The 17,874-nt window shown below is 52.2% G+C and overlaps 1 protein-coding gene across 2 annotated transcripts in view; it reads left to right on the top strand.

The window, feature by feature from the left end:
• Nucleotides 1-6,043: 6,043 nt before the first annotated feature.
• DROSHA (drosha ribonuclease III) overlaps nt 6,044-17,874 on the top strand; it is a 40,484-nt gene continuing 28,653 nt past the window's right edge. Inside the window, exons 1-12 of one of the 2 annotated variants that reach the window (XM_032980264.2) lie at nt 6,044-6,181; nt 8,701-10,069; nt 10,322-10,384; nt 10,941-11,172; nt 12,391-12,517; nt 12,777-12,976; nt 13,438-13,518; nt 13,783-13,869; nt 14,574-14,660; nt 15,297-15,368; nt 16,974-17,055; nt 17,161-17,235. In XM_032980264.2, the coding sequence (XP_032836155.1) occupies nt 8,739-10,069; nt 10,322-10,384; nt 10,941-11,172; nt 12,391-12,517; nt 12,777-12,976; nt 13,438-13,518; nt 13,783-13,869; nt 14,574-14,660; nt 15,297-15,368; nt 16,974-17,055; nt 17,161-17,235 (2,437 nt within the window). In that variant the 5' untranslated portion in view covers nt 6,044-6,181; nt 8,701-8,738. Of the gene's footprint in view, nt 6,182-6,287; nt 6,294-8,700; nt 10,070-10,321; nt 10,385-10,940; nt 11,173-12,390; nt 12,518-12,776; nt 12,977-13,437; nt 13,519-13,782; nt 13,870-14,573; nt 14,661-15,296; nt 15,369-16,973; nt 17,056-17,160; nt 17,236-17,874 lie in introns of those variants that run through there. The other variant, XM_076054136.1, reaches the window with a different exon arrangement.

The raw sequence follows: 17,874 nt of genomic DNA, 5'->3' as shown, positions 1-17,874 counted from the left end.
ATACACAGGTGCCGTGGGTTGAATGCTGTGCCAGGCTAGGTGCAGGAGGAGGTCACGGGACAGACCCAGGTGTCATGGGTTGACCTACCACCTGTGCCAACTTGTTGCGTTTTAACCGCCAGGTGCTCCGCTCGTTGTTGTGAGCGTCGCTCCTCTGCCCTCCGTTGCTGGAGGGCGACTGCCTCCAACTACCCAATAGCATCCTTCGCGAGCCTCCTCCACAGAGGTCGATCTTGACACCGCTGATACCAGTCATCGGCAAGTCAGCTCAGCTCCACATCGTCTTGCACCACATCACTCCATCTCTTCTCTAGCCTGTGCCGCGCCCGTTTAGCCCCTTCTATGCAGAAGCTGCTTAGGCATGCGGTTGGCTGGGTATGCGGGCTCCATGACCCAGCCAACGCAGCGTCGTCACCTGCCGGAGGAACTGACTGATGATGGGACTGTGTCCAGATCTTTCAAGGGTCTGTGAGCTCCTCACACAGTCCAGCCGGGTTAGACCCAGGCAGGATGGATCGTAGGACCTTGGGAAAAGAGACGATGATGGGAGGAGGGAGTTCGCTAGTGGGGCAGTGCAAGGGAAGAAGCAGAGAGAAACGTGAGGTGAGCTGTAGTGTGCTTGAGTGTGTGGGTGAATGGGTGGGTGAGAGTGTGGGCGAGTCAGTGGGTGAGTGTGTCGGTTAGTGAGTGGGTGTGTGAGTGGCCGGGTGAGTAAGTGACTGGGTTAGTGAGTGTATGGGTGAGTGAGTGTGTGGATGAGTGACTGGGCGATTGACTGGCTGAGCGAGTCGGCGGGTGAGTGGGTGAGTGAGTGGGTGAGTAAAGGTGGGTGAGTGAGTGGAGCATTAAACACCGGGTGCAGCAGCATCCGCACCAACTCCACTGCAGAGTGGCAACGATCGTCCATTATACAGACACATGCATACCGAGACAGCCAACAACAATCCAGCCGTGCAATTATTGAGGGAAGGCGCCAGAGACGAAGGCGGCGAAGACGACAGTGAAGACGAGACGAGTCCACTCCCAGAACCGGCAGCCCGGAGCTCCCGCTCTCCGCTGCTTTTATCCTCCTCGCCGCGGCCTGTCTCCGCCCTGGCCGCGCCTCCCTTCTCGAACCCACTAGCGGGTTCCGGGGGCTTCCCGACGAGGTCTTCCGTGACCCTTGCCCCAGCTCCTCCGCACAGACACCATGTGTACGCTCGACGGCGTGTACGCTGTCCACCGCAGTTGCCGCTGATGGACAGCAGTCGACGCTATGTCACTACACTAGTGATAATTTTTCTGCTGCTGCTTCTGCTGCCGATGCTGCTGCTGCCGATGCATCTGCTGCTGCTGATGCTTCTGCTGCTGCTACTTCTGCTGCTGCTTCTGTTGATGTTTCTGCTGCTGTTACTACTACTGACACTTCTACTGCTACTTCTGCTGATGCTTCTGCTGCTGCTACTTCTGCTGATGCTTCTGCTGCTGATGCTTCTGCTGCTGATGTTTATGCTTCTGTTACTACTAATACTTTTGCTGCTACTTCTGCTGCTGCTGTTGATGTTTCTGCTGCTGTTACTACTACTGACACTTCTACTGCTGCTACATCTGATGCTTCTGCTGCTGCTGCTACTTCTGCTGCTGCTGCTACTTCTGCTGATGCTATTGCTGCTGATGCTTCTGCTGCTGATGTTTATTCTGCTGTTACTACTACTAATACTTTTGCTGCTACTTCTGCTGCTGCTTCTGTTGATGTTTCTGCTGCTGTTACTACTACTGACACTTCTACTGCTGCTACAGCTGATGCTTCTGCTGATACTGCTACTGCTGCGGATCCTTCTGCTGCTTATTATGATTCTACTGCCGATGATTTTTTGGGAGTGCAGTGTTGATGTTTAGTCTGCTATTTGAACTTATGTACAATATTTATTTGTAGTGACTTCCCTACATTTCCTATACATTGCACTCCTTATAGGTTTTTGTACCGTTTGTTGTCGGACACCTGTGACAAAGAGTTTCACAGCTCATCGGATTCCTCCTGCAGTCTGAATAAAATATTCACATTCTGATGATAAGTGCAGAGTTCATGCCTCCTCCGGTTTAGACAATCAGGGTCCAGAGCTGTCAGGGGACTGTCCATAAATGACGTCACGCGATTTTAGCCGATTTTTTCTACCCTTCCCCCCCTCGTCACACGGCGTCACAAAAAGTCAGACCCCCCCCTCAAATATGACGTCACGAAGCTCTGCCCCCCCCCCCCAAAACCATATTTCCATTTTGAAAATGAAAGATGCTTCAAATCACTTTAAACTTTTGTCATTGTAGTGCGTATTTAATGTGGCGCTGCACTCTGATGTTGTAGGAGAAAACATTTATTAAAAAGGAGGCGTTGGAAAGCTGAAATTTAGCATAAAATTTCCTTGAAAATATTCAACGTTTAACTAAAACTGCAGATGTTCAGAATATTATATTGAAATTAAGAGTAATTATAAAACATTACTTGAAACTTTGTAGTAGAACGAAGCAAAATGGAGAGTACAATTATAACAATCATATATTCATTCCACAGAATGAAAAGCCCTGGTAGAATCATCAGAATAAAAATGTTGAATAACAATCATTCAAAAAAATGTACAAAATTTATGCTTCTCCATTCTCCCATGAGAAGCAAAACGCCCCTTCATGGAGTAAATTTAAATAATGAAATAGTTAATAATGAAAATTAATCAAAATTAGTGTTGTTATAACAATTCTATTTAATTAATATTTGTTTAAAGCTGCCCATTTTGATGTGACGTCACATTTCTCAAACCCCCCCCCCCTCGTCACACATCGTCACAAATGTCTGATCCCCTCCCCCCCATAGGTGCGTGACGTCATTTATGGACGGCCCCTAACCCCTTATCAGTGTCTTACTTATTACAGACCACTTCACACCTTATTGGTCACCCGTGGCCTTATAAATCTAAACGTGCATCCTACAAACATTACTTTAGCACAGGGGTGTCCAAACTACGGCCCGCGGGCCAACCTGCGGCCCGCGGTCCAGTTTTTATTGGTCCGCAGATGGAGCCAGCCACGGAAAACCGCGCTTCTCCACTAAACAAAATTAAGCAAAGAAAAACTTTTACCGCGAGTCACCAGAAATGGCGACACCGAAGAAACGCAAAATAGCGAGTGAGTGTAGAAGATTTCAAACACGGTGGGAAAATGAATATTTTTTCAAAGAAATCAACGGAAAGTGTGTCTGTTTGATTTGCAATGAAGATGTTGCTGTGATGAAAGAGTATAATGTCCTTTTGATTTAAAGCTTTCGTGACTGCAGTAATTCATTTCCTTAGCTCTTTCGGTAAAGTCACGTTGAAGGGAAACAATAAAATAATCAAATATATATAAAACAATAAAAAAATTCACGACGTTTCGACCATAACACAAACGGTCGTCATCAGGTGTGTCGGTTTGCAAACCGGTGTGCGCCAAACCGGTTTGCAAACCGACACACCTGATGACGACCGTTTGTGTTATGGTCGAAACGTCGTGAATTTTTGTTATTGTTATATATATTTTATTATTTTATTGTTTCCCTTCAACGTGACTTTACCGAAAGAGCTAAGAATATATAGTATAATGTCCGTCGGCACTATGAGACCAAACATCAGAGCTACACATCGTACACCGGTGCCGAACGAACACAGAAAGTCAAGCAAATGGCGGCTAGCTTGCAAGCTCAACAACAAATTTTTGTTCGTGCTAACAAAATGCAGGAAAACGCCACAACAGCAAGCTATGAAGTCACTAAACGTATTGCCCAGCACGGCAGACCGTTCTCAGACGGTGATTTCATAAAGCAGTGCCTCATCAAAGTCACAGAAATAATGTGCCCGGAAAAAGTGCAGGATTTCAACGGCGTGAGCTTATCCAGAAATACAGTGGTGCGGAGAATCGAGGACTTGTCAGCTAACTTGAAACTTCAGCTGAGAGACAAAGCTTGTGCTTTTGATTTTTACTCGATAGCATGTGACGAGAGCACAGATGCCACAGACACCGCGCAGCTGTTAATTCTTTTTGCGGGGAGTAGATGATAACTTTTGCTGTACGGAGGAACTGCTTGATATGATGAGCCTAAAAGGCACAACGACGGGTAGAGATATTTTTTAAAGCTGTGTCAGAGGCAGCTGAAAAGATGGGGGCTTAAATGTGACAAGCTCTATGGAGTAACAACGGATGGAGCTCCGGCCGTGACGGGCGAGCGCAAAGGAATGGCATCGATGGTGTGCGCCAAGGTAAAAGAGAGCGGGGGTGAGGCTGTTAGGATGCACTGCGTAATCCTCCAAGAAGCACTGTGTGCCAAGACTGAACACTGTTGTAAAAAACTGTCAACATATTTCGAGCTCGAGGACTGTACCACAGACAATTTCAAGCTTTCCCATGTGATGTGGATGCTGAATACGGGGATGTGTCTCTACCACTCTGGTGTGCGCTGGCTAAGCCGCGGCTCTGTTCTGCAGCGGTTTTATTCGCTGAGATCGGAAATCGACCAGTTTTTGAAAGAGATAGGGCCGACCTCTTCGTGAACTCAGTGACCCTCTGTGGCTGGCAGACCTGGCATTTTTAGTTGATCTTACTCATCATCTGAATACACTGAACAAGAACCTACAAGGCAAAGAACAGCTGATGCCACACCTGTATGCGCGCATGAAAGCCTTCTGTGTAAAGCTCCGCCTGTTTGAGACACAACTACGAAGCTTTAATGCTGCACACTTCCCTGCGCTGTCTGAAATCAAGTCTGCTTTTCCAAAGGGTCGACCTTTCTGCCAAAAAGGATAAATATGTGTCTGTGATTGTATCTCTCTGGTGGATGCAGAAGAAGTGGAAGAGAGTCTGCAGTTAGAACTGATTGAAATGCAATGTGATGATTCTCTTAAGAGTCAACATCAGCTTCTCTCCCTCCCTGACTTCTAGCAGAGTTTGGATAATGCCAAGTTTCCTCTGATGAGACGCCACGCAAAAAGAATGATGAGCCTGTTCGGCTCAACATACATATGTGAACAAACATTTTCTCTGTTAAATCAGAACAAAAGCAGACTGAGAACCAGAATGACTTGATAGCCATCTCTGTGAAGTCCTTCGTGTCTCAACCACCAAACTTTCTCCTGACATGTCAGCCATCCTTCGATCCAAAGGACAGCATCACTGCTCCCACTGAGTGCAATGTTATTCACATTATAGGTGAGTTAGAAATACAGGCCTTTTGTTTATTTTTCTGTATTTGGCCCTCACTAAAAAAAAACTTTGGACACCCCTGCTTTAGCATATTCTTAGCGCTTTCGGTAAAGTCACGTTGAAGGGAAACAATAAAATAATAAAAAAAATATAACAATAAAAGTTACTTTAGCACTCATTGAAACGGCTGTAGGCCGCATGGGATTGAACACACAACTTCCCTACACAACAAGACGGAGTAGTAAAGTCACGTAGGGAAAAAATAAATAAATAAATGGAAACCGAATTAAATCACGTTTCGGGCGCAACACCGAAACAACCCCAAAGTGTATGAATCCTGAAAACTCAACTTCCCTACACAACATATCTGTGAGGGTCTCGCATCAGCAGTGCCAGGCTCGCGTTGAGCCATTTTATTTTGTTACAAACGAGCGCTCATATTCCCACTCAAAAGTGGTTCTCGTTTTATCGCCCTCGGAATCAAGAGGGAGTTGTGAGGGGGCGCTCGGTAAATAGCCAGCCAGAATTTGAACGCGATGATGTCATCGCGTCGAGCAACACTTTCAAACGGGGTGACGTCATTGCGTCTCCGAAGTAGCGTTCCGACGAGATGACGTCGCGTATTCAAAGAACACTGCCGATGCGATGACGTCAACGCGTCTCCGAAGCAACACTACCAACGGAATAAGGGCATCGCGTCGCCGAAGTCACGTTTCGACGCGATGGCGTCATCGCATATCCAAAGAAACACTGTCGGCGCGATGACGTCATCGAATCTCGGATGCAACGTTTCGACGCCATTACATCATCGCGTTCCCATCGCAACACCGCCAACGCGATGGCGTCATTGCGTACCCAAGCGCAACGCAGCCGAACGCGATGACGTCATCCGCGAGCTCCCCACGTGGCTACGTCATCAGCGCACGCGCGCGCTTTACAGTGGCGCTGAGTGAATGACGGCGGCGCGGGATAACGAAAGGTAACGACGACGACGAGGCTGAGGTAACGCGGGTAACGACGACGAGGCTGAGGTAACGCGGGTAACGAAAGGTAACGACGAGACGAGGCTGAGGTAACGCGGATAACGAAAGGTAACGATGAGGCTGAGGTAACGCGGTAACGAAAGATAACGAAGATGAGGCGAGGTAACGCAGGGTAACGAAAGGTAACGCCGAGGCTGAGGTAACGCGGGTAACGAAAGGTAACGAAGACGAAGCGAGGCTGAGGTAACGCGGGTAACGTAGCCGGCTAAAACTATGAACGATTTGTTTTAAATTTGTATTCCACAAGGCTGCTGTGTAGGGAAGGGAATCCTGCCCTCATCATCATCCTCGTGGGGACATTTCGAGCAGCAGCCAAATAACTCTAAACGCGTGGTGATGTTCATTCTAAATGTGGACGGATTAAAACAAAAACCGGAAGACCCGGGGAGAGAGAGACACACAAACTCCAAATACACAGCAGTAGCAGCAGCAGGCGTCAGGGTCGGGGTCGAACCCACGACCTCCTGTACACCAGGCGAGGTAGTTAACATCTCATAGCCGCCGTGATGATGATGATGAGAGACGCAGACTCCGAATCTACAGCAGCAGCAGCAGGCATCATCTGGGTTGGGATGGAGCCCACGACCTCCTGTACACCAGGCGAGATAGTTCTCCTAGCCACCGCGGTGTCCACGCAGGCAAATGCCATCATCACATTGACCTTCATCCAGCAGTGGATTGACCATGGCTGCTGCTGAGGATGATGGAGCCTATGGGGGAGCGGTAGTGTAGCGGTTAGCTTCGAACCCGGCGAGCCGAGTTCAATTCGCGTTCACGGCCACCAACAACACCAGTGATTATTAATTATTTTGAACCGGTCCTGGGCATTCCCTAAACACCGTCACGAGGGAGACAAAGGCGTCCGGGCGTTGTGCTGGCCAACCCACCCCATCGTGTGCCGTGTTGGCCTTCATAGGTGCTCGCTAACAGCACTTGCCCCAACAATCTGTCCAGGCTATACGGGGGATCTTTGTCTTTGTAGGGGGAAGTGGTGGGTGGAGCGGTGAGAGCGCGTTGCGTGAGGAACCCGGCGACACGAGTTCGATTCCGGATCACGGCCGACAACACCAGTTACGATTATCTGCACCGGCACCTGTTGCCTCCCTTAGGTCGACTGAGCCTCAAATGAGTACCTGGTGCGATGCGTAGTAAGCATCTACACTAGGGAGACAAAGGCGGCCGGGGGTGGTGCTGGTCACCCACCCCCTCGTTTACCGTTCTGGCCTTCACAGGTGCTGCTGGCTAACAGCTCTTGCCCCACGCCGACCAGCAGTGGATCGAGCTGAATGACTCTGGCCCTGGGACAACGAACGCCATTACCAGTCCTGGGGTAACACTAGGATGCACGTTGAGATTTATAAGGGCACGGGTGACCAATAAGGTGTGAAGTGGTCTGTGATAAGTAAGACACTGATAAGGGGTTAGGGGCCGTCCATAAATGACTTCACGCACCTAGGGGGGAGGGGGTGGGGTCAGACATTTGTGACGATGTGTGACGAGGGGGGGGGGGGTTTGAGAAATATGACGTCACATCAATATGCGCAACTTAAAATAAATATAGACAACGCGTTCTACTTAATTAGATAGACTTTCTAATGAATGTTTTCTACAACGTCAGAGTGCAGCGCCACATTAAATACGCACTACAATGACAATAGTTTAAAGCGATTTGAAGCATGTTTTATTTTCAAAATGTAAATATGCTTTTGGGGGGGTGCACAGCTTTGTGACGTCATATTTGAGGGGGGTCTGACTTTTTGTGACGCCGTGTGACGAGGGGGGGCGGGTCAAAATCGTCCAAAATCGCGTGACGTCATTTATGGACGGCCCCTTACCAGATAAGGCCCCGCTGAGCAATGTAGCTTTTTTTCAGAAGTCACCTGGCGATCACAAATGATGGCTCAGCAAAGTGGCTTTTCATCATCATCATCCTAGTGAACATTTATCGCAGCCAAATACTCTAAACGTGTGACGTTGATTCTACATGTGGAGGACCCGGAGAGTAATCCACGCGAACACTGGAAGAGAGAGAAACATGAAAACTACAAATACACAGGTGTCAGGGTCGGGATCGAACCCACTACCTCCTTCATACGAGGCGAGGTAGTTAACATCTCCTAGCCATCGTGGCGGTAACATAGTGGTTATGTGTAACTTGGTGGTAACTTGTTGATTGTGTGTAATTTGGTAGTACCGTGGTTGTTGTGGTTGTGTGTAACGTGGCGGTAACGTGGTGGTTGTGGTGTGTACTTGGCGGTAACGTGGTTGTCGTGGTTGTGTGTAACTTGGTGGGAAAGTGGTGGTTGTATGTAACTTGGTGATAACGTGGTTGTGTGTAACTTGGTGGGAACGTAGTTGACGTGGTTGTGTGTAGCTTGGTGGGAAAGTGGTGGTTGTGTGTAACTTGGTGGTAACGTGGTTGTTTTGGTTGTTGTTGTGGTGTGTCGTTATGCAGAGTCTCCGTCGCCACCTCCACCTTCGTCGCATTTCCCCATGTCCTTCCCACCGTGGGGGCGCGCCCCCTACCTGGGCCCCCCGCCTCCCCCCTTCCCTCAAGGGCCCCCCAGCTTCGTAGGCCCCCCACGTGGGCCCCCACAGCCGGTCCCCCCGCCAGTCAGGGTCACGGGCCCCCCACAGAATTACCCTCCTGCAGGTAGAGTAATGGCCCCCCCACAGGGATATCATCCTCCACCTCCTCCTCACACGGGGAGGGTTTTTGGCCCCCCACAGAGCTACCCCCCTCCCGCGGGTCGGGCAATGGGCCCCCCACATTCTTCATACACCCTTCCTCCTCCCATTACGAGGGGGGGTGCGGCACCCCCTCCGGCACCCCCCTTCCCTCCGCCGCCGATGGCTCCCCCTCACTGCGGCGGCTTTCCCTTCGCGCCGGGCCCCCCTCCGTTCGGTACCCCCCCTCCCTCCCACGGAGGGGGCAGGCCCGGCCTCCCGCCACCGGCCGGAGGGCCCCGCAACGAGAATTGGATTCGTGCTTCGGCACCCCGCAATGAGAATTGGACCTCGGCATCCGGGCCCCGGAATGAGAATTGGACCTCGGCATCCGGGCCCCGGAATGAGAATTGGAGTTCGGCCTCGGGGCCTCGGAATGAGAATTGGACTGGGACATCCGGGCCCCGGAATGAGAATTGGAATCCGGCCTCTGGGCCCCGGAATGAAAATTGGATTTCGGCCTCGGGGCCCCGGAATGAGAATTGGACTGCAACATCTGGGCCCCGGAATGAGAATTGGAATCCGGCCTCTGGGCCCCGGAATGAGAATTGGACTGGGACATCTGGGCCCCGGAATGAGAATTGGACCTCAGCATCCACGCCCCAGAATGAGAATTGGACTGGAACATCCACGCCCCGGAAAGAGAATTGGACCGGGACATCTGGGCCCCGGAATGAGAATTGGACTGGTGCATCTGGTCCCCGGAATGAGAATTGGACTGGGACATCTGGGCCCCGGAAGGAGAATTGGACCGGAGCATCTGGGCCCCGGAATGAGAATTGGAGTTCGGCCTCGGGGGCCAGGAATGAGAATTGGAATTCCACTGTGGGGCCCCAAAATGAGAATTGGAAAAAACCAGTGGGGCCCCGGAATGAGAATTGGAATCCACCTGTGGGACCCCGGAATTTGGATGTCCCCTCGGAAGCGGCACGGAGAGAGGGGCGGGGCTCTTTGGTGCCCCGGAACGTGGATGTGGCCCCGGAAGGGGGATGGAGGGAGGGGAGGGGCTCTGTGGGGGGGAGGAGGGGCCCCTCCCCTCCATCCCCTCCCCCCTCACGCCCCTCGTTGAGCAGGAAGAGGTCACGGAGTGAGAGCAGGTGAGATCACAACAACAACGCAGCAACAACATAACAATAAGGACAACAACATAGCATCAACATAGCATCTTAACAATAAGAAAAAGCAACATAACAGCAACATGACAATAAAAACAGCAACATCAACATAACACCATAATAAGAACAACTTAACAACATAACAGCAACATGAACATCGACACAACATGAAAACAACATGACAATAAAAACAACTTAATCAACAATCACTGGGTGCGGCGGTTTCGGTTGTAGGGAGCGGCGCCACCGCTCAAGTCGGCGGAGTGGAGACCGCGAATCCTCAAGGAGACGACGCAGGTGGAGACAGGGACACGGAGACATTGGGAGAGAGGGACATGGAGACACGGGGAGAGATGGACATGGAGACATGGGGAGAGATGGACATGGGGACACGGGGAGAGATGGACATGGAGACATGGGGAGAGATGGACATGGAGACATGTGGAGAGATGGACATGGAGACACGGGGAGAGATGGACTTGGAGACATGGAGACACGGGGAGAGATGGACTTGGAGACATGGGGAGAGATGGACATGCAGACATGGGGACGGGGACACAGAGATAGCGGGACACGGAGACATGGTGAGAGAGGGACGTGGAGACACGGGGACACGGGGAGAGAGGGACACAGAGACACACGGAGAGAGGGACGTGGAGACACGGTGACACGGGGAGAGAGGGACACGGAGACATGGTGAGAGAGGGACGTGGAGACACGGTGACACACGGAGAGAGGGGCGTGGGAAGAGAGGGACACGGGGACTTGGGTACGTGGACTTGCGAGGAGACGGGAAGTTACAACTCGTTGCTCTCTCTCTAACATCTCGCCCCTTCCCACGTGCGACCCCCAGCGGATCGCGGGGTCGCGAGGGCCGTCGCCACGACGACCCCTCCCCCCGCCGCCCCTCTCCTCGCCCCCACGCTGGGCGGTGCCGGGGGGAGGGGGCCGACCCCCCCTCCTCTTCCCCAGCCCCAACTGCCACGCTGCCCCCCCGGCACGAGGACTTCAACCCGGAGCGCCCCGTGTGGGTGCGCTGCTCCACAAGCGAGAGCTACTTCTCCCTGGACCCCCTCGACCAAGTGGTGGGCCACCCGCAGAGCACCTACACCCTACGATGTCCACCACGCTATACACTACACTACGCTATACACTACACTACGCTATACAGTACACTACGCTATACACTACACTACGCTATACACTACGCTATACACTACACTACGCTATACAGTACACTACGCTATACACTACACTACACTACGCTATACACTACACTACGCTATACACTACACTACGCTATACACTACACTACGCTATACAGTACACTACGCTATACACTACGCTACACACTACACTACGCTATACACTACACTACGCTATACACTACACTACGCTATACACTACACTATGCTATACACTACATTACGCTATACACTACACTACGCTATACACTACACTACGCTATACACTACGCTATACACTACGCTATACACTACACTACGCTATACACCACACTACGCTATACACTACACTACACTACGCTATACACTACACTATGCTATACACTACATTACGCTATACACTACACTATGCTATGCACTACACTACGCTCTACACTACGCTCTACACTACACTACGCTATACACTACACTACGCTATACACTACACTATGCTATACACTACACTATACACTACACTACGCTATACACTACACTGTGCTATACACTACACTATGCTATACACTACACTACGCTATACACTACACTATGCTATACACTACACTATACTATACTCTACACTATGCTATACACTACACTACGCTATGCACTACACTATGCTATACACTACACTATGCTATACACTACACAGTACACTGTACACTACATACTACACAGTACGCTATATGCTATATACGACACACTGCACTATACACTACAACCTACAATGTACACTATACACTACACACTACGCTATACACTACACACTACGCTATACACTACACTATATACTATTCTATACTACACTGTACTATAAACTTTACACTTTGCTATAGATGCTACATCGCACTAGGCACTGTCCATACTCCACTCTACACCACACCCTTTACACTAAATACTGCACACTGGTGAGCAGGGTGAGTGTGTAGGCTGCGTGGTGAGCATGTGGTGAGTGTGTGGTGAGCACGTGGTGAGTGTGTGGTGAGCACGTGGTGAGCAGGTTTAAAGCACCGTGGTGGGCAGGATGAGCATGTAGGCTGCGTGGTGAGCACGTGGTGAGCGTGGTGAGTGTGTGGTGAGCAGGGTGAGAGCACCGCGGTGGGGACGTCTCTGCTCACCACGCTCTGCGAGGAGTTTGAGCAGCGCTTGGGGAGAAGGAGGAGGGACGCTCGGGCGTCACGCCCCCACTGGGAGCCGCCCCCCAGCCAGGGTGAGCGTGCTTACCACTACTCACTACCACTCACTCCAACACCACATTCCCCATTACACACCGAGCTCACCACTCTGTCTCCCTATGTCCCTGTGTCTTCCCCTTGTTCCCGTGTCTCACTGTATCTCCCCGCGTCTCCCTTCATCTCCCCCTGTGTCTCTCCCCACGTCCCCCTTCCCCATGCCCCTGTGTCTCCCCTCGTCCCCCTCATCTCCCCGTATCCCCGCGCCCCCCCCGCGTCTCTCCCCGCATCTCGCAGGCCACTCGTGTGGCGTCTCGGACAGCAGCAGCAGCTCGGACTCGGAGTCAGAGTCGGAGTCGGAGTGCGGGAGTGAGGGGGAGGGGGGAGGGGCCGCGGGGGGCGGTCTGGGTGCGTTGGACGTGGTGGAGGAGATCAGACGCAGGAAGAGTCACCCAGACAGACTCCACACGGAGCTGTGGTTCAATGATCCAGGGCAGGTACGATACTGGACAGGTACGACACGGGACAGGTACGACAAAGACAAAGATCCCCAGTATAGCCTTAACAGACTATTGGGGCAAGTGCTGTTAGCGAGTAGCGCCTGTGAAGGCTGGCACGGAAAACGAGGGGGTGGGTTCCCAGTCCCCACGCTGTGCTGATTATTACAGCACCAGGTACTCATTTAGGGCTCAGTTAACCTAGGGGATGCCCAGGACTGGTTAAAATATTTACCGCAGTTTTTGGTCAAGAGTGGAAATCGAACTCGGGTCAGCAATTTCCTAGCGCAGTTGCGCTAACCTATACACAACTACTATGACGTGGTTACCTGGTTAATGCAGCTGTGATTGTGGTGAATGTGGTTGTGTAGATTAACTACCGGCCGCTGTGTGGTGAGTGTGTAGTTGTTGTGGTTGTTGTAGTTTGTTTGGCTGTGGTTGTGGTGGTGGTGGTGGTGCAGATGAACGACGGGCCACTGTGTAAGTGCAGCGCACGAGCCAGGAGCACGGGGATCAGACACGCCATCTACCCTGGCGAGGAGGTGAGAGGTCGCCGCACCAACGCCGCACCAACGCCGCACCAACGCCGCACCAACGCCCCACCATTGCTGCACCAACGCCGTACCAACGCCGCACCAACGCCGGAGCAATGCCGCAGCTACACACCGCTCCACCGCAGCACCAACAAAGCACCAACGCCACACCAATGCCGCACCCACACAACACCCACACCACATCCAACACCACATGGTTACGATGGCAGTTGTGGTTGACTGGATGGTTGTGGTTGCCGTGGTTGCGAGCAGCCGATTGAAGCGTGCCGCCCGACGGGGAACAACGCTGGGCGCCTGTTCCACTACCGCGTCACCGTCTCCCCGGCAACCAACTTCCTGGTACGTGCTTGTGTCTGTGTGCGCGTGTGCACGTGTGAGAGTGAGTCAGTGAGTTTGTGTGCGAGTGTGAGAGCGTGTGTGTATGAGTGAGTATGAGTGTGTGTTCATGTGTGTGCATCTGTGCGTGTGTGTGCGTGGTAGTGTACCGGTTAGCGCTATGCCGCGCTACTCATTATCTGAACTGGTCCTGGGCCTCCCCTAGGTCGTCTCAGCCTCAAAATGAGTAGTTGGTGTGATGTTTAATCATCGCCACTGGGGAGGCAAAGGCGACTGGGCGTGGTGCTGGCCACCCACCCCCATCGTGTGCCGTTCCGGCCTTCATAGGTGCTACTCGCTAACAGCACTTGCACATCACTTGCCTCAACAGTCTGTGAAGGCTGCATGGGGAATTTTGTCTTTGTATTACGTGCGACTTGTCGGCGGGCCTTCCACACTTACATGGCCGCAAACGTGTACCTAGCCGGGCACAAGCGCTGATGTGTAGTGGAGCTGAACTACGGGGGGCCGGGCCTCCCCTAGGTCGAATCGGCATTAAAAATCAGTTACCGGCTCCGCACGCGAACGTCACCGCTGAGGGGAGGCAAAGGGTGGCCGGGCGTGGTCCTGACCACCCCGCCCCCTTCGTGCGCCGTGCCGGCCTGCCCGGGCGCTGCTCGGCCAGCGGCACTTTCCCCAACGTCCTCGTGTGCTGCGTTTGGGTGCAGACGGACCGCCCCACGGTGATTGACTACGACGACCACGAGTACATCTTCGAAGGCTTCTCCCTCCTGTCGCACTCGCCCCTCAAGGACGTGCGTACACCGTTCACCGCTGGCGCTCATCCGCACGAACTCGCACTCGCTCATCGCCACTCACCCTCGTTCGTTCGTCCTCGCTCGCCCCCGCTCGCCCCCGCTCGCCCCCGCTCGCCGTTGCTCGCCCACGCCCGCTCACCCTTGCTCTTCACTGCTCGCCCTCGCCCCTGCTCGCCCTCGCTCGTCCCCGCTCACCATCGCTCGCCCCCGCTCGCCCCCGCTCGCCCTCGCTCGTCCCCGCTCGCCCTCGCTTGTCCCCGCTCGTCCCCGCTCGCCATCGCTCGCCATCACTCGCCCCCGCTCGCCCCCGCTCGCCCTCGCTCGTCCTCGCTCGCCCTCGCTCGTCCCCGCTCGTCCCCGCTCGCCCTCGCTCGCCCTCGCTCGCCTCCGCTCCCCCTCGCTCGCCCTCGCTCGCCATCGCTCGCCATCGCTCGCTCAACCTTGCTCTCCACTGCTCGCCCTCGCTCCCACCGCTCACCCTCGCTTCGTCACCCTTGCTCACCACCACTTATCCCCTCTCACCCTCGTTCGTTTACCCTCGCTTACCCTCGCTCACCCTCGCTCACCTTTTGCCATCCCCGCTCACCACCGCTCACCCGTGCTCGCTCACCCCGCACTGTATGGTGGATGTAGGTGACACTGTGTAAAGTCGTCCGCTTCAACATCGATTACAGCATCATCTTCTTGGAGGAGACGCTGCCACAGGTACTGCTCCACTTCGCCCGCTCACTCGCTCGCCCACCACCTTACTGACTCACTCGCCCACCCATCTACGTGCTCGCTCACCACGTTACTAACTCACTCACCCACTCGCTCGCTCACCACCATGCGAACTCACTCGTTCATTTTCCCACTCACCACCTTACTAACTCACTCGCACACTCACCTGCTCACCACCTACTGACTCACTCCCCCACTCGCTCGCTCACCACCATGCTAACTCACTCGCTCAGTTGCCCACTACCCACTCGCCCGCTCACCACCTTACGAACTCACTCGCCCACTCGCTCACCACCTCACTTGCTCACTCGCTCACTAACTCTCCAGCTCACATGTTCACTAGCTTACTCACTCGCTCACTTGATTGACAACTGGCCAGCTCAAAAGATTACTCGCTTAGTTAATTATCAAACCACTAGCTCACTGACTAACAAGTATGCTCACTAGTTTACTGACTAGTTCGCTCATTTACTAGTTTATTCTTCTCATTCTCTAGCTCACCAGCTCACTAGCTTACACACTTGCTAGCTCACCCACCAACTAGTCTGCTCACTGGCTTAATGGTTTGCTCACTTGTTCCCTAGCTCAGCAGCTCACTAGCTCACTCATTAACCAGTGTACTCACTAGCTTACTAGTTTTCTCACTCATTCTCTAGCTCATCAGCTCACTATCTTACACACTCACTAGCTCACTCACCAACTAGTCTACTCACTGGCTTACTGGTTTGCTCACTCGTTCTCTTGCTCACCTGCTTACTAGCTTACCAGCTCACTGGCTCACTCACTAACCAGTCTACTTACTAACCTGCCTGCTTACCAGTTGATTATTTCTCTCGTTAACTAGCTTACTAACTCGCTAGCTCATTAGCTTTCCATTTCACTCACTAGCTTACTAGCTCGCTCACTCATTCACTAATACACACATTTACTAGCTCAGATGCTTGTGTGCTTGTACGTTTGTTGTGGTTAATGCAGTTGTGGTTGTTGTGATAAATGTGGTGGCTGTTATGGTTGCTGTGGCTCTTGTGGTTGTTGTTATTGCTGTGGTTGTTGTGAGGAATGTGGTGGTTGTGAATGTTGTGAGGAATGTAGTTGTGGATGTTGTGATGATTGTGGTTGTTATGGTTATTGTGGTGGTTGTTGTGATTAATGTGGTGGTTGCGGTTAGCATGGTTGTGGTTGCAGTGGTTTATGTGGTTGTGGTTATTGTGTTTGTTGGTATGATTAATGTGGCTGTAGTTAATATAGTTATGGTGTTTATCGTCGTGGTTGTTGGTTCATGTGGTGGTTGTGGTTGTTTGTTAATGTGGTTGTGGGTGTTGCCACGAATGTGGTTGTTGTGGTTAATCTGTTGTGGTTAATGCGGTTGCTGTAGTGGTGGTTGTGGTTGTTGTGGTGGTTGGTTTATCTGGTAGCTGTTGTGGTTGCTTGGGTTATGGTGGTTGTGGTTATGGTGGTTGTGGTTGTTGTGGTTGTTGCTGCGGTGGTTGTGATTAATCTGGTTGTTGTGGTTAATGCGGTTGCTGTGGTGGTTGCTCTGGCTGTTGTGGTGGTGGTGGTTGTGGTGGTTATTGTGGTTGTTGTGGTTAGAACTTCACGGTGCGGGGTCTGGAGCTGCTATCGTCGTTCATTTTCTCGGACCTGTTGGAGCTCCACGACTGGGACCTCTCTGGTGAGGGCGCCGGGCAGCTGCGGTTCTTCTTGCTGTTGTGGTTGTTGTTGTTGAGTGGTTGGGTGTGGTGGTTTAGTTGTTGACGGTGGTTGTTGTTGTTGTCAGGGCCTCAGTTCCCCGATGGCCGCTCCTCGTGCCCGCGGTTCCACTTCTTCCCAAGATTTGTGCGCTCGCTACCCGGTAACCACCACCACCACAACCACCACAACCACCACCATAAACACCACAAATACAACCACCACAAACACAACCACCACCACCACAACCACCACCACAAACACCACCACAACCACCACAACCACCACCACCACAACCACCACCACAAACACCACCACAACCACCACAAACACCACCACCACAAACACAACCACCACGATCACAAACACCACCACAAACACCACCACCACAAACACAACCACCACAAACACCACAAACACAAACACCACCACAACCACCACCACAACCACCATCACAAATACAACCACCACAACCACCACAAACACAAACACCACCACAACCACCACCACCACAACCACCACAAACACAACCACCACCATCACAAATGCAACCACCACAAACACAACCACCACCATCACAAATACAACCACCACAAACACAACCACCACCACAAACACAAGCACCACAAACACAACCACCACCATCACAAATACAATCACCTCAAACACAACCACCACCATCACAAATACAACCACCACAAACACAACCACCACCATCACAAACACAAGCACCACAAACACAACCACCACCATCACAAATACAACCACCACAAACACAACCACCACCATCGCAAATACAACC

This window comes from Petromyzon marinus, chromosome 64 (genome assembly GCF_048934315.1).
Source record: "Petromyzon marinus isolate PM22_M1 ecotype Great Lakes invasive population chromosome 64, UKy_Petmar_22M1.pri1.0, whole genome shotgun sequence".
NCBI classification, from domain to species: domain Eukaryota; kingdom Metazoa; phylum Chordata; class Hyperoartia; order Petromyzontiformes; family Petromyzontidae; genus Petromyzon; species Petromyzon marinus.
This window is presented reverse-complemented; position numbering and strand designations above follow the sequence as displayed.